Raw genomic sequence first — 22065 nt, forward strand, 5'->3', positions numbered from 1 at the left:
GTGCGCTCCATGTGTGCGTGGGGATGGACGACAGGCCCCGGGCGCTGAGCGCAGCCGCGAGTGAGGACCATTGCGAGGCTGTTGGCGGCGGAGCTGAGGAGGAGGAGGAGGAGCCGGAGCCGGAGCCGAACGAGGCTGCTGGCGGCGCAGCCGCGCTGTTGGAGAAGGGGCCGGGAGAGCGGCAGATGCCCGCGGAGCCGGGCAAGGCAGTGGCCAGACTCTCGGGCAATCTCTTCATTTGCTCTTTCGGCTGCGGAGCCACGTTCTCGAAGGACTGGCGGCTGCAGGCTCACCTCTGCAGACACACCGGGGAGGTAGGAGCGGGGAGCGCCAGCCCGGTCACTACTACTGGCAGGAGTGGGGCTTGGGCATCTTCACCACCAGGCTCAAGCCACCCCTCAAATCAAGCCTCAGTCCCCAACTCCCCACACACAGGATGAGCTGTTTTTGTTCAATGCTACAAATGCGCCGCAAGAGGAGCTGATCAACAGGGTGGAGGCCGCTACATATACTGGGGACTTAAAATTCTGCATTAACCATTTACATAACATTTATTGTCTTCTATACTTCTATATAGACGTCACTCTGATATCTCTTCCTCATGCTGAACACCTAGTAAAAGCCTCAAAGCTCAGACCTTGGGGTTCAGCCTTGTGGCTTTTATTTGCAATGTTTCCAACTCTTGGAATTTCTCAACAACTTGCATTTATACAAAGATCATTTAAGGAAAGACAACGTCCCAAGGTGCTTCATCAGATTAAAAACACAGCGTTCTCAGAGGGCATCGGGAGCAAAGAGGCCATGAAGGGATTTAACAGGAGGGTAGAATTTTAAAATCAAGGCAGAGATGGATCAAAGCCAATGTTGGTCAGCAAGCACAGGGATGATGGGTGAATGGGATTTGCAGATAGGATAAGGGCAGCAGAGTTCTGGATGAACTTAAGTTTACGGAGGGTGGAAGATGGGATGCAAGCCAGGAGAGTATTGGAATAGTCGAGTCTGAAGGTAACTAAAGCATGGATGAGGGTTTCATCTGCAAATGAGCTGTGGTGATATTACAAGGGTGGAAGTAGGCAGTCTTTGTGATGAAGAGGATATGGGGTTGGAAGTTCTGGGTCAAATAGACGCTGGGATTCCAAACAGTCTGATTCAGCCTGAGACAGTGACCAGGGATGGAATTGGTGGCTTGGGAATATAGTTTGTGTGAGGCTAAAAATAGCTTGGGTCTTCCCAATATTTAGTTGGAGGAAATTTTGGCTGATCCAGAATTGGATAAAGGATAAGCAGTCTGACAACACAAGCACAGGAGTGGTCAAGAGAGGTGGTGGTGAGGTAGAGCTGGGTGCTGTCAGTGTACATGTGGAACCTGACATCTTTTTGGATGATTTTGTCAAGGCAGCATATAGATGAGAAGCAGGAGGGGGTCAAAGATTGATCCTTGGGTTAACGGTGCGGGAGTGGGAAGAGAAGGTATTGCAGGGGATTCTCTGGTTACTACTGGATAGGTCAGGTAGAACCAGGCAAGGGCAGTCCCACTCAGTTGGACAACAGAGGAGAGGTGTTTTGCTGGGGACAAGTGCATCAAAAGTGGAGGTGAGGGTGTGATTTAAGCAGCAGAATGGAGGGTCAAGGGCGAGACAGTTGGGAATTTGAAGGTGCTGCTGTACATGATTTGGGGAATCTTTTTGTCTTTTGTATTAAATAATTTCCACAGAGAACTTATAGATAATAGCTTGAAAGAACAATCTTGATTTTTTTTCCCAGAAACCATTTGCTTGTGAATATGAGGGTTGTGGTAAAGGTTTCTCCAGAAAAGGTCACCTTGTAAGACACATTCAGATTCATAAAGGGGAAAAGCCATTCAGGTCAGTGTATACATTAAGACATTCTTTACTTTAGTATAAAGTTTTTGTTTTCATATTCTCTTAACTCTTTAGGGTAATTATATTTAAGAATCAACAAAGGTTATTACTTTGGTTTTCTATTGGTTTTATTAACATTAAAATACAAGTTTTACAGATAGAGATTCATACAAGCTATTAACTCAGTAGCACAACACGAAAGTCAGAATACAAAAGCAAAATACTGCGGATGCTGGAAATCTGGAAAAAAAACATAATGCTGGAAAGACTCAGCAGATCAGGCAGCATCTGCAGAGAGAAACAAAGTTAACATTTTAGGTTGATGATCCATCGTCAGAACTGGAAAAAGTTAGAGATGCAACAGATTTTTAAGCAATTGTAGGGGCCGGGAAATGGAGGGGAGGGGAGGAGAGGAGAGAAAAGAACAAAAAACAAAAGGGAAGGTCTGATAGGATGGAAAGCAGAAGAATTTAAGAGACAAAAGGGATGATAATGCAAGGCAAGGAGATCAGCGTGCAAGCTAGAACATGAGGCTGGAGGAGATTGCAAAGGTAGGGTGGACAATTCTATGGAGGGTTTTACAGACCAAGATCTCAGGCTCAATCAATGCATTGGGGGATTTGGAGACAGAAAGGACAGTGCAATAAGCGAATGGGATTGTGTGAGAGGTGAACGAACGAGATGTGGTTAATAAAGGGTGAAGCTCAGGGAGACTGTTGAGATGTCATTTTTTTTTTATAAATTCGTAGCCAATCGTTTCCAATTCTTTGTCAAATCACAAACGCCAGAGGTCACCTTGCACCTGTCAAGGATCACTCTGCGCCAATGCTCTTAGCCAAAAGGCCTAGAGCCACTGCACCGTTCCTGGAAGTACTGCAATACCAGGTTCGTGCCATGGAGGTGGATGGGTCAGGTCCCCCACACACCTCCGTGGAGGTGGATGGGTCAACCCTCCCCACCCACCTCATGCCAGGAGATGATGAAGGCACATGGGTGTGCTGTAAAGGGGTTGATTCAGACACTGCTAGAAAAAGGTTCCTTTCTCAATTATTGAAAGCACCACAATCTAAAGTACCTATTAGGTTTCTTTTAATTTTGTTTGCACTTTGAAGCACTCCAAATGGATTGTCCTTTAACTTTTATGCCTTGCAGCTGTACAGATGAAAGTTGCAATCAAACTTTCACAACAAAGGACAATTTGAAGAAGCATATCTCAAGAAAGCATAACAACGTAGAAAAACTTTATTTGGTAATTAACCTTTTACCCATATCTGCTCCTTAAACTGTTTAATTACTAATTTAGATATTTTAGTAGAGAAATCCTAAATAGGCCACTCCAACCTGACCAAAAACTGGTAGTACATGTGTCCTGCCTTTTCAAAATGGGAGCTTCCTTGCACTCAGCCAATATGGTGCATACATAAAGCAATGTTGCAGTGTCAAGGCTGTGAAGTTCCAGGAGCCAGATTTCACAAATATTGTCAGCTGGGACACTGGCATATTATGGAAACAGTTGAATATAGTAGAATTTCCTTTTTTTTCCTCCATCTTCTCTCCTGAAGGCACTGACTCCTGCAGAAGTACATTGTCATGGATGATGGTTGGCCTCCAGTAGCTTTTCCCAGTGGCTTATCTTCATGTATGAGACTAGACATGAAATGTTGGCAGGCTGTTTTAGTGGAGGAAAGCGGGAGAAGGAGAAGGAGAAGGAGAAGGAGAAGGAGAAGGAGAAGGAGAAGGAGGAGAGATGTAACAGCCACCCTGATCATGGCATCCCACTGACTCCTGGGAATCCCTGGCCCACGACTGCCCAAAGTGGAGGAAGAACATCCGGGAGGGCACTGAGCATCTAGAGTCCTATTGCCGAGAACAAGCCAAAACCAAGCATGGAAAGCGGAAGGAGCACGTGTCAGCCCAGGCTCCCTGACCACCCTTTCCTTCACCCACTGTCTGCCCCACCTGTGACAGAGACTGTAGGTCCCGCATTGGACTCCTCAGTCACCTGAGAACTCAGAGTGGAAGCAAGTCATCCTCAACTCCGAGGGACTGCCTATGATGATGATGGCATTTCTTGCATTCATACACGTGCATTTACTACTATGGGCTACTGGATAGTGATTAGGAATGAAAATCATGCAAGATTTTCTCCTGGTCTAGGGCAGTTGAAACTGATTCTAGCTATCCTATTGCCACCCTGACTAGGACCTCCAACAAAGCAGAAATCCTTAAATAGTGCACTGGAGTATCAGCCTAGATTATGTGCTTGCGTCTCAAGTGAGGCTTGAGCCTTTGACTTGTGTGAAAATGCTACTATGAGTTGAGGCTGACAAGTCGTTAAAACATTAACCATATTCAATAACTGTTTGTGTTAATTATTGGGAGTTACTGCTTGAATACAAGTGCTGCTTGGGCTGTCACCTGTACACGATCAAATGCATTAAATATATAAGAACGTATGAATATCTCTTAACCTGTCAACTGCTATGTTAGATTTGATGCACGTGATTATTGACATTTGTATTTGGCTATGCAGTGTGATTTTGAAGGATGTGGGAGATCATTCAAGAAACATCAGCAACTCAAAGTGCATCAATATGAACACACAAAAGTGCCACCATTCAAGTAAGTATCAATCACTGTTTTAATTGCACTTTAAATGAAACATTAAAAAACATTTTGAATTTACATTTTTTTGCTAGGTGCAATTATGAGGGGTGTGACAAACATTTCTGTGTTCCAAGCAAGTTGAAACGTCATGAAAAGATACATGCAGGTGTGTCCTTCTATGTTCCACCTTTCTTCAGAGAATGGCATAGTCCAACCATTCCTAACATCTTGTCACATTTGCTGATGTAAAATCTGCTTAGTAATGCAAATAGGGCTGACCACTCTGGTGAAGTGTTTTTATCTGTTGCTTACGATATACGGCAAAAACTGTTATATACAAGTTTCCTATTGCTTGTAAATGGAGTTAGGATTCCCCTTTGTCAGTATCTTATGGTACGCAGCACAGTTATGCAATGAGACTGGTGAAACAATGTTGTGTTTTTTAGTACATCTCACCAATAACCGTTCTTTCTCTGTTATTCTTCACCTACTCCTCAAACATAACTGTGTAGGAAAGCTGCTCTTTAACTGCAGGGCTCCCATCAGCAAGTGGGTTTAAATGTAGACACGTGACAAAAAGGAGGTACCTGTATTTGTAAAGTTTTGATACAATGCTCCCTTTAAATCCAGTCACAGTACCCAAGCAGGTTACTGTAGTTCAGATCCCTATGCAAGCTTATTCCAATACAATGTTGCAAGTTTGTCGGTTACAGGCTGGAGGAATGTTGTGTGGCTGGTTCATTGTATATGACCATTTGTATCATCTGATATTCAAAGTCCAGGAAATTTCAGTAACACTCCTGTAGGATATAAAAAGGACTGTTAAGAGTCTCACGTCAGAATAGACAGCAACAAATTAGAGATATGCAATATAAGCAGTGAAAAGGGTAATAACCCCATGAGAAGAAACATCTAGAATTTCCAGAATTTAAAAAAATTTAACTATTTTGCCACATTAAGAAATTCTAGGAAGAGAACCTCTAAGAGTTATTTACAAGCATTAGCTTAAGAGTTGATATTTTTATTATTTTGTTCACTTGAGTTAGATGGGAAGGTGGCTACTGTAAAAACATGACTGATTTATTTGCCTGCTTGTCTTTTTTATAAAGTAAATTTGCTTGATTTCCACACCAGCCGCAGTACAAAAACGGCGCTCAGTCACAAATGACATCCTTTGTGACTGACAAAGGCAAACTATCCCTCCTTATCTTGTCTGTAACCTTTGACACGGTTTACCACTCTATCCTTCTCCAACGCCTCTCTACCATCCCCCAGCTGGGAGAGACTGCATTTACTTGCTTCCATTCTTGTCTATCTAATCGTAGCCAGAGAATCACCTGCACCGGCTTCTGTTCCTGCCTCCGCATCGTTACTTCTGGTGTCCCCCAGGGAACTACCCTTGGTCCCCCTCCTATTTCTCATCTACATGTTGCTCCTTGGCGACATATTCCGAAATCACAGCGACAGACGTCTGCGCTTCTCTATTGGTGCCCTCCTGAGCATCCCTGATTATAATCGGCTCAACTATTGGTGACTTTTGTTGCCTAGGCCCCAAGCTCTGGAATTCCCTGCCTAAACCTCTTTCCTTCAAGAGGCCCATATTGCAAAGGGAATGGAGTATAAAAGCAGGGAATCTTGCTATAGTTGTGCAGGGTATTGGTGAGGCCACACCTGGAATACTGCGTGCAGTTTTGGTTCCATATTTACGAAAGGATATACTCGCTTTGGAGGCCGTTCAGAGAAGATTCACAAGGTTGATTCCAGAGATGAAAGGATTGACTTATGAGGAAAGGTTGAGTAGGTTGGGCCTCTACTCATTGGAATTCAGAAGAATGAGAGGTGATCTTATCGAAACATACAAGATTATGAGGGGGCTTGACAAGGTGGATGCAGAGAGAATGTTTCCATTGATAGGGGAGACTAGAACTAGAGGACATAATCTTAGAATAAGGGGCCACCCATTTAAAACTGAGATGAAGAGAAATTTCTTCTGAGTGTTGTGGATCTGTGGAATTCGGGACATTGAATAAATTTAAGACAGAAATAGACAGTTTCTTAAACGATAAGGGAATAAGGGGTTATGGAGAGCGGGCAGGGAAATGGACCTGAGGCTATGATTGGATCAGCCATGATCGTATTAAATGGCGGAGCAGGCTCGAGGGGCTGTATGGCCTACTCCTGCTCCTATTATGTTTTTATGTAAGACGCTTCTTAAAACATACGCTTTGTCCAAGCTTTTGGTCGCCTGTGCTAATTTCTACTTGTGTGGCTCGGTGTCAAATTTTTAATCATAATACTCTTGTGAAGTGCCTTGGGACGTTTCACTGTGATAAAGGCGCAATATAAATACAAGTTGTTCACTTAAACATTCCCAGTGGTAGTTCTGTACACAAAATATACAGTGAGGTTTTAACAATTGATTGAATTGCCATATTGTTCTGCAGGTTATGCATGCAAAGTGGAATGCTGCTCATTTGTTGGTAAAACCTGGACAGAGTTACTTAGCCACAAGAAAAAGCAACACCGAGGTAATCACAGAAATGAGCATCAACTCTAAAGTAATTGAATAGTGTTGACATATGTAGGACAAAGTGCAATACATCCTGTCTAACAATAAAAAGGCGAATTACATTGATTCTATGACAGTAAGACCCCGGAATATCCCTTTGACATTCTTGCTTGTTTTTTAAAAAAAAATCTAGGAATAAATGAGCTGGACTGTATTACTGAGAATTATTTTAAGGAACATGAATTAATGTGCAGTTGAAATAACTAGGTTGTTTGAAGTACTGTTGATTTTAATAACCATGTCAATTGTAATAATATGGATGAGAAAAATGGCACCTAACTCTCCCTCTCATCCAGATCCCAACTTTATTGTTTTCATCTAAATCCTACCTCGTGCCCATATCCCCTCTTATTTCAGGAATCTCTACATTTTCAATTGGAAAGTTTTAAGATTTCCTTTGGAGTGTTTGAGACTGCCCAGGCAACAGTGTCTATTCTGTAACACTAAGTATGAGGAAGTTGCTCATATTTGCCTCTTGGCTTCAGCTCATTATAGTGTTTTTGTTCTATTTTGGCCCTTCGTTGTATAATACATTCATAACCTGTGTATTGATCCAACTTTTTAAAGCAATGAAAATAATCATGTTTGCCTCCACACCACCTTACTCCCAACAAGAATGCCTGTTGCTGTTTTGGCTTTGTTCATAGTTCCAGGTTTAAGCTACTGAGCTATATTTCCTTTCTATTAATCCTTTTATGCACGTTCACTCAGTAATTCTTAGATGGCAGTCTACATATGCCAACATTTAAACAAAAATGAAGGATGTGAGATTTTAAACTAATTTTAAAGGCTGTTGAAGATTATCTTAATCGTTTTCTTGAATTTTAAAGAATATCTACAGTATCAGAATTCAAATACAGAACTGTCAACTGTAGTTCTGGGGGAAGGGTTTGGGACAGTTAGAAATGTTCTCTTGGGCTGCTAGCTTATTTGTACTTGGATTTCATTTAGCTCACTAGAGTAGTAACTCGGAGTTATTTATGTAAAATATGGAGAGAAGTGCTTGAAAGTGAAACTTTAAAAATTATATTAAATGCAATTGGAATGTAATTTTATTATAATTTTACTTATTTTTTGAATTTTTATTTAGAAACCTTTGTTTGTAGCCAATGCAATAAGAATTTCAAACGCGCAGACTTTTTACAAGCACACCTTAAAATTCATGCTCAAGAGAGGGAAGTCTTCCGATGTCCCAGACAGGGCTGTGACAGAACCTACACAACATCATTTAATCTGCGAAGCCATGTTCTCTCATTTCATGAGGGACAACGAAATTTTGTTTGTGAACACCCTGATTGTAGGAAAGAATTTTCCATGAAAGTAAGTTATTTTGTTCTAAATTATAAATATTAGATATCGAAGTTTTTTTTTACTGAGAACCTACTGACAATTATTCCACATAGTAGCCTAGCTTTTTTCAGTGTTTCTGTCTTATGTTTTAATTCAAATGTAAAAGTAGTTACAGATTCCAGAGATCCAGTTCCCTACATCTGCAGAATGTAGTTCACAGATTGACATAAAATGTTTATTTAGTGTAAATTTATAGCTGAATACATGAATGCAATTTGCATGTACTGATTTATGGACAAAACCATTTAAAATTAATGGTGCAAATTTCCCTGTACTGACACATGTGCTTTCAATAGACCAATATTGTAAGATGCTTAAAATATTACCACTTATTTGTGTTGCAGCAAAGCTTGGAACGTCACTCTGTTGTTCATGACCCTAAAAAACAGAAGTTAAAGGTACTTCTTACAAAATAGGTTTATTTTTGTTATTCAACAGTGTGTTTTGTGAATATATTGTATGCCAAAAAGCAAATGCATGCAAATATTTCAATATATGTGAAAGAACTCTTGCAGTTATAAAGACATACAAGACAGTTGAATTTTATATCACACCTGTAAATGTTATAATGGAGGAAGAGATTGGCTCCTTCACAACCACTGAGGGGTTCAATGAGATTTGTAAAGCTCAAGCTATTTGAACACTTGCAATTCTCAGTAATTTAACTGTAACAGTGCAGGAAGTGTCCTGTGGGGGTGGGGTGGGAGAACCCATTCTTGGCTCGAAGTACTGACATCAAGTGTGGTTGGTCCTTTTATTTTACTTCTATAATTAGTATGTTTTTAGAAAGTGCTTTTCCAGAATTCTAACCTGAGCACAGTCAAATGCTTGGCACTGCAGTTTTGCATGGATAGCTTATCAGGTCGGAAAGTAAAACTAAGGCTGGAAATGTACAGCAGATAAGCCAGTAACTGGACAAAAAAGGGGTTAACATTTTAGACATAAAAAGAAAAAAAGTGCTGGAAGCAATCAGCAGGTCATGTTTCAGGTTAATTACTTATCAGAATTGCTGAATGGTCATTGACCTGGAGCATTAACTGTTTCTCTCTCCATAGATGCTGCTGGACATGTTATGTATTTCTAGCATTTTGTGTTTTTTAAATTTCAGATTTCCATAATCCATAGTATTTACTTTTAGTTAACATTTCAGGCAATGTCCTTCATCAAAATTGCTAAAGGGTTCCATGTGCAAAGTTAACCCATCTTTCTTGACTAGCTGTTGACTAACTTACGCATGTCCAGCATTTTCTATGATTTTATTAATTATTTGGCTCTGAGGTTATTATAACTATAGTCTGCAAGCTCATTATCCAGCTCATTAAACCCTAGTCCTTTGCATTTTCCATTTGCACCAAAACAATATTTTCCCCACTGTAGTTTGAGTGCTGGAAAAGGAATGCCCAAACAACAGAGGAAATATTGTTAACACTTAGAGATACAAAATGGATAATTGGTAAAATGATCTTGGAGCAGCAAATTTGATGGCATTTCGTTGCTTTCTCCCCTGGGGATTTCAATTGTAACTGGTGTGAAAAAAAACTTACTAAATAATTCTCATTGAATTATTTGGCCAACAGAGTGCTTCTGAGAAAAAAGCTTTTGGTTCTGTTACAGTTTAAATCTTGTTCCTACAGGAAAAACGGCCTCGTCCTAAGCGTGGTCTTGCCTCTCGTCTTGCTGGATACATCCTTCCCATGAAACAGCCAGCTGCCACCTCGAGTACTTTAACTGAAATGCTTGAAAATGCCAAGATGTCAGAAATAAAGGAACAAACTGCGCTAACTGAGCCAATGGTAGCCAATTAATGTAATGGAAATCTTGGACTCTGAAGGCTTGTTACATTGCTATGTGGTTTTTGTAAATTCTGCATTAACTTGTCTCAAAAGGACAATGAGATTTTGCAGCCAGATTATAGGCTTCAATCAAGCCTTTCCAATGCTATACCCTACTATTGTTTGAGCTTGGAGCTTATATCTACCTTTACTTCCTAACAGTAATAATGTGGTTTCTCTTCCTATACATTATTTGCATACTTCCAAATACTTTCTGTTTAAACGAAAATAGTTTAATCCTGTCATTCTACAGTAAAATCTGCTCTCAAACTTTTTTCTCTTCCATGCTTTTTTCTGATTATATTTACTAGTTGATGCCTTTCAGTTTCAGTGTTGCTATTTACCAAGTGGCCTGAATTCTTGTTTGAGCCAGTCTGATCCTTATTCTATCAGCATACATGTTTCCAACAGGAAAATGTGCAATTGATTACAGTGTTAAAGGAAGGATTCAGAAATACTCTGAACAAGCTAAGAATATATTTTAATAATTAAAGTTCACTTTTGAAACTTGCTTTGGAATTGTTTTTATAGTTTTGGAGCATGCACCTTTTAGATTGAGTCTGCTTCAGCTTTCACTTTTTGTTTGTACTCCTTCAGTTCTTTTTCAGACAGGTTCCGTAGAATACACATAACTGCTTTCCCTTCTTTAATGATCTTTGGTTTGAACATGTAGGTAGCTTTGTCAGGCATGGACTGAACAATTTGATCCAGTAGCATTTCCTTAGATAAGAGATTATTAGATTAGAAGCTTGAAAAACTATTCCATATATTCACATGTACTGTAAAATTCAAATTTTAACTGCAAATAAGTATTCTAGCCCAATCCAACTGCCAAATAGTATCTACAATTGGAAAACATTTTTAAAAATCCTGGATGCGATATTACATTTTATACAGTTCTTTATGTAAATATTCTCTTCCTACCATATTGTTCGTGATCAAAGGCTAAATTTCCAACTATGCTGCTGAAAATAGCCATAACCATTGGTAGAGTGGTTCAAGAAAGTCAGTATCTGCTTTGATACAATAGTAATACAAAGCTTCATAAATATGAGTACCTCCGGAAAAGTATTTCTGTATTGGTGTGTTATCTCTTCAATTCATTAATGGTACCACTTTGCTGTCCTAGTTTTGTGTGGAAGATGGGAATAGAAAATAGGTGCAGGAGTAGGCCATTCAGCCCTTCGAGCCTGCACCACTATTCAATATCATAGGTGCTCATTTTTGCAACTTTAGTACCCCATTCCTGCTTTCTCTCCATACCCCTTTATCTCTTTAGCCATAAGGGCCACATCTAACGCCCTTTTGAATATATCGAACAAACTGGCCTGAACTACTTTGTGGTAGAGAATTCCACAGGTTCACAATTCTAAGTGAAGCAGTTTCTCATAAGAATTAGGAACAGGAGTAGGCCATCTAGCCCCTCAAGCCTGCTCCGCCATTCAAAAAGATCATGGCTGATCTGGCCGTGGACTCAGCTCCACTTACCCACCAACTCCCCATAACCCTTAATTCCCTTATTGGTTAAAAATCTATCTGATTTGAATACATTCAATGAGCTAGCCTCAACTGCTTCCTTGGGCAGAGAATTCCATAGATTCACAACCCTCTGGGAGAAGAAATTCCTTCTCAACTCGGTTTTAAATTGGCTCCCCCGTATGTTGAGGCTGTGCCCCCTACCATCCCAGGAATTAGTCTGGTGAACCTTCGCTGCACTCCCTCAATAGCAAGAATGTCCTTCCTCATATTAGGAAACCAAAACTGTACACAATATTCAAGATGTGGTCTCACCAAGGCCCTGTACAACTGCAGTAATAAGACCTCCCTGCTCCTATTCTCAAATCCTCTCGCTATGAAGGCCAACATGCCATTTACCTTCTTCACGCCAACTTTGAATGACTGATGTACCATGACACCCAGGTCTTGTTGCATCTCCCCTTTTCCTAATTGGTCACCATTCAGATAATATTCTGCCTTCCTGTTTTTGCCTCAAGTGGATAACCTCACATTTATCTACATTTTACTGCATCTGCTATGCATTTGCCCACTCACCTAACCTGTCCAAGTCACTCTGCAGCCTCTTAACATCCTCCTCCAGCTTAGTGTTATCTGCAAACTTGGAGATATTACATTCAATTCCTTCGTCTAAATCATTAATGTATATTACAATGATGAAATTGCCTACCTTGTAAGGTTGGCATCCTTAAAATAAGCATCCATAAATCACACACCATCTAACCATTCTAATGGTTAAATGCGATAGATTCAGAACGGATCTAGCAGCTCAAAATGAGGCAGCAGCAGAATTGTATTCCACCACAATCTAACCTCGTGGCTCGTCGTATCCCTCACTGCCATCAAGCCAGGGGACCAACGCTGGTTCAATGAGGTGTAGAAGAGCAAACCTTCCTAAAAATGAGGTGCCAACCTGGGGCAGCTGCAACACAGGACTACATGCATGCTAAAAAGCAGCATGCTTATCGACAGGGCTAAGCGATCCTACAATCAATGGATCAGATCAAAGCTCTGCAGTCCTTCTATGAATAGTGGTAGACCATTAAACAACTAACTGGAGGAGGCTCCATGAATATCCCCAATGAAGGCAGAGCCCAGCATGTGAGTGCAAAAGACAAGGCTGAAATGCTGGCACTGCTGGCTGAAGATGGTTGCAAAGTGGATGATCCATATCGGCCTGAGGTCCCCACCATCACAGAAGCTAGTCCAGCCAATTTGAATCACTCCACGTGATATCAAGAAACGGCCGAGCGCACTGGATACAGCAAAGGCTATGGGCCCCGGCTGTCGTGCTGAAGACTTGTGCTTCAGAACTAGCTGCGCATCTATCTAAGCTGTTCCAGTACATCTGCAACACTGGCATCTGTCCGACAATGTGGAAACTGTCCAGGTATGCCCTCTCCACAAAAAGCACAACAAATCCAATCCGGCCAATTACCGTCCTACCAGTCTGCTCTCCATCAGCAAAGTGGGGGAAAGTGTCGTCGACAGTGCTATCAAACAGCACTTACTAATAACCTGCTTACTGATGCTCAATTTGGGTTTGGCCAGGACCACTCGGCTCCAAACCTCATTACAGCCTTGGTCCAAACATGGAGCTGAATTTCAAAGTTGAGGTGAGAGTGAGAGTGACTGCAGTTGACATCAAGGCTGCATTTGACCGAATATGGCATCAAGGTGCCCTAGTAAAACTGAAGTTAATGGGAATCGGGGAAAACTCTCCACTGGCTGGAGTCATACCTAGCACAAAGGAAGATGACCGTGGTGGTTGAACATCAACCAGCACAGCCCCAGGGCATCGCTGCAAGAGTTCCTCAGAGCAGTATCCTAGGCCCAACCATCTCAGCTGCTTCATCAATGACCTTCCCTCCATCATAAGATAATAAGTGGGGATGTTCGCTGATGATTGCACAGTATTCTGTTCCATTCGCAAATCCTCAGATAATGAAGCAGTCCATGCATGCATGGACGACATTCAAGCTTGGGCTGATAAGTGGCAAGTAACATTCAGGTCACACAAGTGCCAGGTAATGATTATCTCTAACAAGCGAGAATCTCACCACCGCCCCTTGCCATTCAACAGCATTGCCATCGCCGAATCCCCCACTATCAACATCCTAGGGGTCAGCATTGACCAGAAACTTAACTGGACCAACCATATAAATGCTGTGGCAACAAGAGCAGGTCAGAGGCTGGGTATTCTGTGGCGAGTGTCTCCCCAAAGCCTTTCCACCATCTACAAGGCACAAGTCAGTAATGGAATACTCCCCACTTGCCTGGATGAGTGCAGCTCCGACACCACCTGGGACAAAGCAGCTTGTTTGATTGGCACCCCATCAATCACCTTAAACATTCATTTCCTCCATCACCGGCATACCGTGTCTGTAGTGTGTACTAACTACAAGATGCATTGCAACAACTCGCCAAGGCTTCGTCGGCAGCACCACCCAAACTCGCGACCTCTTGCACTTAGAAGGACAAGGGCAGGGGAACACCACCACCTCCAAGTTACACACCATCCTGACTTGGAAGTATATCACCGTTCCTTCATTGTCGCTGGGTCAAAATCCTGGAACCCCCCCCTCCATAACAGCACAGTGGGAGTACCTTCACCACAAACCGCAGCGGTTCAAGAAGGCAGCTCACCACCATCTTCGAGTAATTAGGGATGGGCAATAAATGCTGGCCTTACCAGCCTCACATCCCATGAACAAATAAAAAAAAAAAATCAATCAGACTTCTTTAATTTCAATGAAGTGAGTAACACTATGGGCTAGATTTTCCACTTTTGTGCATGTTGCCCAAAAATAGGCATTATTTCCAGCGTGGGCGGTAAAAATGGGTTTTCAGATCGCCGGCTTCTCGCCCAAACCACCTTATCTCCATTTTTGAAAATGGGCGTTACCGCGAGCGATATGAAGTGGGCGGTAGGGTTAAATCTCGCTGACCTACTGCCGTAAAGTGTCACTGTCCTTAGCAGCGGCATGGCAATGCTCGATTCCTGCGATTCAGGAGGTCAAAGGTCATCATGACATGCGCAGAAGAGGAGAGCGAGGGAGCTCAGAGGGACTGAATGCGTGTTTGGGTGTGATGTGGCTGCTTTGGGAGGAAGGAGGGGGACTCTAGAGCTTCACAGCAAGTAGGGGAAAAAAAAATTAGCTGTTACCAGCCACATATTTGCCCGAATTTGGCCTATAATGGAGGGAGAGGAGGAGGCATCACAGCACGCTATGGAGACTGACGCTGGAGAGAGCAGTGAGGTGGGAGAGGAGCATAGTGGAGGCTGCAAAAGAGCCAGGAGGTTCTCGGACGAGGCAAATGCCTCCCTCCTGCAGGAGGTCGAGTTACGCTGGGGTGATTTGAAACAGGGAAGGCGTGGGAAGCCCACCCCAAAGGCCTACCAGAAGATATGGACCGAGATAGCAGAGGTGGTCTCGTCAGCGACCAACGAGGTTCGTGAGGGCAACCAATGCCGCAAATGAGGGAACGACCTTGTGGGATCCGCAAGAGTAAGTATTACATTGATTTACATGTATTTATATATTTATGTAATTTGATTTGTAACAGTCACGAGTGACTATCAGCAGATGTCAGGTCTTTCATTTTTACCGGGAATGTTTTACTCAAAGCTTACAGTCACAGTGCACATCTTTAGGTAAAGATGATGATTTTCATAATAATAATGATTACATCTGTCGATTATGTGTTGTATCAGTCTCTGTGATAGTACCTAGCAATGATCTCATGCCATGTCGTCCTGTCACCTTTTACAGAAGAAGCTATCGACGATGAGGTCCATGCAGAGGCGAACGGGTGGGGGGGGGCCACCAGTCCCCAACGACATCACTGAGATGGAGGAGCGGGTGCTTGCACTCGTGGGGAAGCACACCCGGACAGCCACGGACGCATCTGCAGACCCTGAAGTGATGCCACGTGAGTAAAGTTTATACCATTGCGTAATGTAAAGTCTATAGATGCCGCACCCACTCATATCCGAACAATCACCTTGTGACCCTAGCATTCCCCTCTCCTCTAATAACCTCATTTGTGTTTTGCAGCTCAGCGCGTCCCAAGGCAAGACCAGAGAGGCCAGAAGGTGGGGCACAGGGCCAGACTCTCCGGACGATCCTACATCTGGTGCTGAGGAGCTCCGATTCTTGCCTGTCAATCCCCTGGATCTGTTCTCCATGGGAGAGAGCGCGGACTTCGAGGAACCTGCATCGCCACGCTCCAGAAGCCATTCCACCCCAAGGCCATCAATGGTCCTCCGGTCATTTCTGCCTCCACTCTGGAGGTACCAGACCCAAGCACCTCGCCGCAGGGCACCCCATTTGTCCCCAGGATGGCACCGACTCCGCGGCGGCCTTATGGATGTGGCAGATCTGTTCCACGAGTGCCATTCGAGAGCGGAGAGATGGTACAATTGTCCAGGAGGACTGTAGACATTGATGACCAGCTCATCGAAGCATTGGGGGGCATATCCTGACAGCTAGCCACTATGACCGAGTACATTCCACGGATGGCGGAGGCCCTGGATGCGCTAGCCAAGAACACTGCTGGCACAGGCCTCCCAGTGGTCCCAGAGCGCGGTACTCCACCCCAGGTTCTGCACCACCACTACGAACGATAGAGGAGAGCACGGACCAAGATCCTGCTTCTGCATCAGAGAATGTTGCCTCCTTGGCACCCCCCCGCTCCCGCAACGACCACATCTGCCTTCATCTCCCTCAGTGAGGCACCGCCTGAGGAGGGGGCGAGGTAGAGGTGGGGAGAAGGGAAAGGGGCGGGGGGGGGGGTGGGAAGGAAAGTGAGGTGCATGTCCACAGGTGATGGGTGTGTTATATCTCCATCTGGGTGTATGCAATTTGTTGTAATGTATGGGGGCTGGTGACCACCCTCCTGCTTTGCCTTTGTATTCTGTGTTGCTGGACATGTTGAACATTTGATTGATATCAATGATGGAAAAAGTGGGGTATGGGCGGGGGTTGGGTGTTATTGTCTGTGATATTTATGAAATGTTGGTATAACATTTTTTTTTTTAGTGAACATAACCTTGTTGCGCATTGTCTCAGATAGCTGCAACGTTACACACGGGTGATTCCTTAACAAGAAAGGGTTGAATAAAATTTAACTTCAATCAATGTAAACTTTAACTGGCACCAAGTTGATGGGCACCATTGATGTCTGAACTGCACACACACAGAAGTGTGTCAGCGTTGTCACTCACATCAACGTTCTTTCAGGCAAATCGTTCCGATATCAGCTCCTCACGTAAGAATCTTGCAGCTATGTAGCCACCATGGGCCCTTTCCTGCGGTCTGGAGGGGGTCGTGGGCATGGGTGCATTGTCTGGCCCTAGGTCAGCATCCAGCCCCTCGTCGTCCTCTTCCTCTCCTGAGGTGGAGCATCAGTGCTTTCTGGCAATTCTTGGCCCCTCCTGATAGCCAGGTTGTGCGGCATGGAACACACGACCACGAATTTACCTACTTACTCAGGGTTGCATTGTAGCTCCCTTCCTGAGTGGTCCAGACAACTGAAGCGCTGCTTAAGCACAGTTATTGTTTTCTGGACCACATTGCATGCGTCTCTGTGGCTCCGGTTGTATCATTTCTCTGCTTCGGTGTCGTTGTCACGCAGGGGGGTGGGGTCATCAGCCAGGTGGCTAGGCCATATCGGTTATCACCAAGCATCCACAGCATTGTCCTTGTGGCTGACTTTTAAAGATGTCAGAGACAGCACTCTCACGCAGGATGTGAGGCTCATCGAAGGTGCCCGGACATTAGGCATTCACTGCCAGGATGATCTGGTTGTGATCGACAACTAGTTGGACCTTCAGGGAGTGAAATCCTTTTCTTTTACGAAAATGCTCCGGGTCCCGAGAAGGCATGGCGATGTGAGTGCATTGTATAGCTCCCTGCACTCTGGGGAACTTAGCAATGTGGTAGAATGCTCCAGCCCTGTCAATCTGAGCCTCCATGGTCATGGGGAAGCTGATGAAGTCCATCCTTCTCGCGTACAGGGCCTCCGTGACCTGTCTAATGCAGTGATGAGTTGCATGGAGAGAGAGGGCAAATCTCGACCGCGGAGGCCCGAAAGGAACCGGACGCATAGAAAGACAGTGACGCGGTGACTTTGACCTCGACCGATACTGATGTCCTGTTGGCAGGCTGCATATGTGGCCTGATGAGCTCACATATTTCATTGATCACCACCTTGTGGAAGCGCAGTCTCCGAAGGCAGGTGTTGTCGGAGACGTCGAGGTAAGACCTCTTTTCCCTGTACGTGCGGGGTGTGTATGGTCTGGCCCTCCTGTTCATTCTTGCACATCTTAAATTGGGGACATAATGATGTGCATCACAAGTTGAGCCATCTGCACTCTGCAGCATCTGCGTATTAATCGATGCAGGCTGAGAAATGGCTGGTCCCATCGCATTGAAAGTATAATAACGATTGATCAGAAACAATGATTTCCTCGCTAAAATACACCTAAAGTAAATCCCCAATAGTCCAGAGTCTGAAAATATATCTGTTGAGATGTTCACTTCACCTGAGAAGAACTCCAGAGTCAATCCAAACTCCCCCGAAGTTGAAGCAGCCTTTTGAATGAAGCGACCTGCGATTTAAAAAATGGCACCCATACTGCTGCCGTTTGTTCAGAACAGTTCCAGTTTTTCTGGGCGGTTCTTTGGGCAAGCGATATTGTGGGCGATATGTGTGCGAGGTGGTGAAAGTGACGATGGGCGATCTCCTGGGCATTAGTTTCGACAAAAAAAAAGTAGGCGGGCGGTATTACTGAATCTCGGCGTTAATTCCATGCGGAAAATAACGCTGAGAAATATTATGGCCGTTGATTTCGCCCCAAAAAAGTGGGCGGGCGGTAATATTTCTTCCCAGCGTTAACCACATGGGGAACGTAACTCTCGGCGATAAGTTTCCTAAAAATGCCCGTCAGTTTCCATTTTGTGCCAAAATGGGCGCTATCTGGGCATTTTACGTCATTTCAGCGGTAACATGGGCGTTAAGCATGCAAAAAAAGTGGAGGTTCTAGTCCTATGACTCTCAAAACAGATGTTCATGTCATGCACATCATTGCTGCAGAACATTTAGTCGAGCCTATCTTTACATTTGAACTCCCAAAAATGTCAATGAAACAGGCAGGTTATGTGCCATTGCTGATCATGTCACAGTTGCTTTTTTGATTGCTACCTTTTCATGTGTTTTCTCTGTATTCCTCTGTGTTAGTGGTTACACGTGGGATTCCAAAATGCTGTTTTTCCAAGCACTAAAGAATCATAGGAGGTAACACAAGGGGGAAGGGTCAAATGAATAGTGCTACTCTGTCAAAATATCTTTAAAGGTCACATTTATGAAGTCTCTGGCACTGGGCTGATTGTGGTATATGAAGGATGCTTCCATTGAAGAATGAATATGGTACTAAAAGGCATTCATCTAATTATATTTTGTCAAGAGCATAAAAATGTAGATTGATTTACCCAAGACATACTCAGTCTTTGCTAATCAGATGTATAAAGACCTACCATTTTATCTGCTTTGTTCACAGCAGCTCCTTTTCTAATTGTAATCCGAACATGGTGCTTCTTCTCAACCCACTGCTGGATCTGCTTAGTTTTTGTTTGCAGGTCATGCTTTGCAATGTCTGCTGAGAAAGTCTGCTCCTTGATTTGGCAAGGTCCTGCATTCAGGAGAGAAAAAATATTTTTCGTTATTTCCCATTAAAATTTGTGCCTTCAACCATCTAGACCCTATGCTCAAAATCCTTATCTAAACCCTTCCACCTCCAAGTCTTTCCATAAAACCCACCTCTTTAACCAAGCTTTTGTTCACACTTAGTATCCCCTTCCTTGCCTTTGTTTATTTTTGGTTACACCTCTATTACACTTTGGGATGTTTTTCTATGTTAAAGGTACTATATAAATGCAAATTTTTATGTATACAGACTCTCCCCTCATTTCTTAATTTGACACCTTAACTATCTGATCATTTGCTTAGTAACATAAGAAAAATCAGGCAAGAAACCCATTCAGTCCATCAAAGCTCATCTCTGTAGTGTATTAACTTTTCCATTGTAGCATACAACTATATTTTGAACACCAATTTTTCTGCTTACATTGCCCTATTTAGAAAATGGTTTTAAATATTTCTCAGAGTAAAGAAGTTATTCCCTAAAAACTTTAAAATTTGCTTTTCATTTCTACCCTCTGATTCTTTCCTTGTTAGATTTGTTTATTGATATATTAAGATCGGTATGTTCTGTTATCTTTCCGTTCAAAAGTTCTATGTCAACAGTGGGTATGAACTTTTCAATGATAATTGTATCCACATTTGATGATATCTGTCTTGTCATGTTTTTGGTAGAATGTTTCCATTAATGTGACAGCCTGTGATATTGCAGTTCCACACTCTGGTCACTGGGTGGCTCTGCAGAGGCTCAGGCTCTGCACACCAATTCGCCCTGCGGAGATAAATTGCTCAGCTTTTGCTTCCATTTTTGATGTAATTTAGATTTTTTTTTAAACTGCTCAGTTAAGTTAAAAAAAAATGAAAAGTTGTTAATAGTAAATCAAAAGATGTTGTCTTGGTGCTATCTGGTTATCAAGCCCTTTTCGGCCTACAGCCAGGCCTTGATATTAATTATTTATTTTCAGGTGATGGTCCCAATATTTATTTATGTATTAAACTGGAGGCTTGTTCTTACCATTGCTTCCTTTCTGCTCCCCATCCTCCTTCGCGCTCCCTCGTGTCCCATCCTCCCTCCTACCCCCAGCCTCTAATTCTACTTCAGTAACCCCCCCCACCCTCCCAAGCTTTAATCCTGCTCGACCTTATGCACCTTAACCTCTAACCCTGCTTCATTTTCCCCTTTGTCCCTAACCTATGACTGTGCTTTACCTTCCCCTAACTCTCTTCTGCCTTCCCATGTTGTCCTCTAACCCTCCACTAGTCCCCACCTCCCCCAACTCACTCTCCCTTATACCTCAATCCTCCTAGCCACAGTCACCCCGGGTCTTGGTTCAAATATCCCCCCGACTCTACAACTCCACTTCATCTAAACAGTTCACTGAAAATGGTCTGGCACCATTTAAAATGTCATAACTTTGATGAGGTCTCCCCTTAACCATTGCCTTGCTAGATTAGAAATTGAGTTCATCTTTACTCATGAGCTCAAACCATTTACATGTTTTGCTTGTTCTGTACCCAAACTAATGTACACAAAGACAATACTCTAAAAATAAAGTACAATCTAGTATTCTCAAAAGTGTGGGAGCAGATGTGGTTGGGTATTTTGCACTTTAGTGGATAAAAGAGGCAATTATTTCAACACAAACCCCTTGAAATGATTTGTTCATTATCCAAATTATTTTTTGGTGAATTCAATTGTATAGATATGACGAAAAGACAAATAAAATGTAATTATCTTGAAGAAATTTCTACATTGCTCAAGTTCATTTCTATAATGAGAATAAATAAGTATTGTGATTGTGCAGTTTTTATTTAAAGTAACATGAATAAAGTAGTGTATATCGTCCTGTAGTAGTTTTGAGGGGGAGCTATATTTAGCACAATTAAGTGAAAAGCAGATGATTTCAGTCAAACCATTAAAAGAATACCCCGTATATATTCTCCTTCAGTGTTTAAGATTGTTAATATAGATGTTTCCAAAAAGATTCACAAATGAATGCCACCCCTCCGCCCCGCCCTGTGCCCCATGTGCTTATATTGCAAAACCGATCTTTAATTGCTATATGTAGCACCCACATTAGTGGCTTTATCAACCAGTTCAACTGTGCTGCACTAAATTTCTAATAAACTGCTACATACATCATTTAGCGAGGCACTGATGAAGTTTGAAATCTAGGTTGACAACTGCAGCATGAACCAAACCATTATCAAAATAGATAATTGCAACAGTCATGAAAAATTCTAGCAATTTTTAAAAAAAGACACCCACTATCCCTCACCAAGTTGATCTTGCAAAATCAGTTTGTGCATATACCATGTGTCCTGCCCTCTTATCTTCCATCAGATATTTTTTATATACATGGACAGATAGGATTTTAAGGACCATTGTAAGAATCCAGAGGTTAGCCAAATTAGCCATTCTGTGTTTTATCACAGAAATATACTTAATCTTATCGATATCCTGACTTGGAGTTTTGGCTCAATTGCATGTTTTTCTCGTCTCAATTCCCACGAGATCGGCGTAACCGGCGCTAAAAATCGTGCAAATCGAGTTTCTGCGATCTTTTGCGTTAATTTAAAAATACATTGCGTTAGAAGCAGGCCCCGCCCATAATACTGATCACGCCCC

General features: G+C 42.8%; 2 protein-coding genes across 4 annotated transcripts in view; one reads left to right on the forward strand and one right to left on the reverse strand.

Moving 5' to 3' along the window:
- gtf3ab (general transcription factor IIIA, b) lies at positions 1–10731 on the forward strand. Its single transcript, XM_070892283.1, has 9 exons — positions 1–314; positions 1765–1865; positions 3015–3111; positions 4396–4484; positions 4562–4635; positions 6914–6997; positions 8129–8358; positions 8733–8786; positions 10023–10731. The coding sequence occupies exons 1-9, from the start codon at positions 24–26 to the stop codon at positions 10191–10193; spliced, it is 1191 nt and encodes a 396-aa protein (XP_070748384.1). The 5' UTR covers positions 1–23; the 3' UTR covers positions 10194–10731.
- The window catches only part of mtif3 (mitochondrial translational initiation factor 3), a 24240-nt gene continuing 6569 nt past the window's right edge, over positions 4395–22065 (reverse strand). The window contains exons 3-6 of one of the 3 annotated variants that reach the window (XR_011595687.1): positions 19274–19428; positions 10767–10940; positions 8715–8766; positions 5233–5269 (exon numbers count right to left, since the gene is read on the reverse strand). Coding sequence is in view for 2 of the 3 variants with exons in the window: in XM_070892286.1 (XP_070748387.1) it covers positions 10770–10940; positions 19274–19428 (326 nt within the window). In the remaining variant the exon portion in view is untranslated. Of the gene's footprint in view, positions 5270–8714; positions 8767–10766; positions 10941–19273; positions 19429–22065 lie in introns of all 3 variants that reach the window. The other 2 variants (XM_070892287.1, XM_070892286.1) reach the window with 2 other exon arrangements.

This window comes from Pristiophorus japonicus, chromosome 10 (assembly GCF_044704955.1).
Source record: "Pristiophorus japonicus isolate sPriJap1 chromosome 10, sPriJap1.hap1, whole genome shotgun sequence".
In the NCBI taxonomy this organism is placed as follows: domain Eukaryota; kingdom Metazoa; phylum Chordata; class Chondrichthyes; family Pristiophoridae; genus Pristiophorus; species Pristiophorus japonicus.

Excerpts from the sequence above, each read along its gene's own strand:
- gtf3ab (XM_070892283.1), top strand. The coding sequence starts at position 24 with ATGGACGACAGGCCCCGGGCGCTGAGCGCAGCCGCGAGTGAGGACCAT. Across the intron at positions 315-1,764 it reads TCTGCAGACACACCGGGGAG|AAACCATTTGCTTGTGAATA; the intron begins GTAGGAGCGGGG and ends TTTTTTTCCCAG. Across the intron at positions 3,112-4,395 it reads ACGTAGAAAAACTTTATTTG|TGTGATTTTGAAGGATGTGG; the intron begins GTAATTAACCTT and ends TTGGCTATGCAG.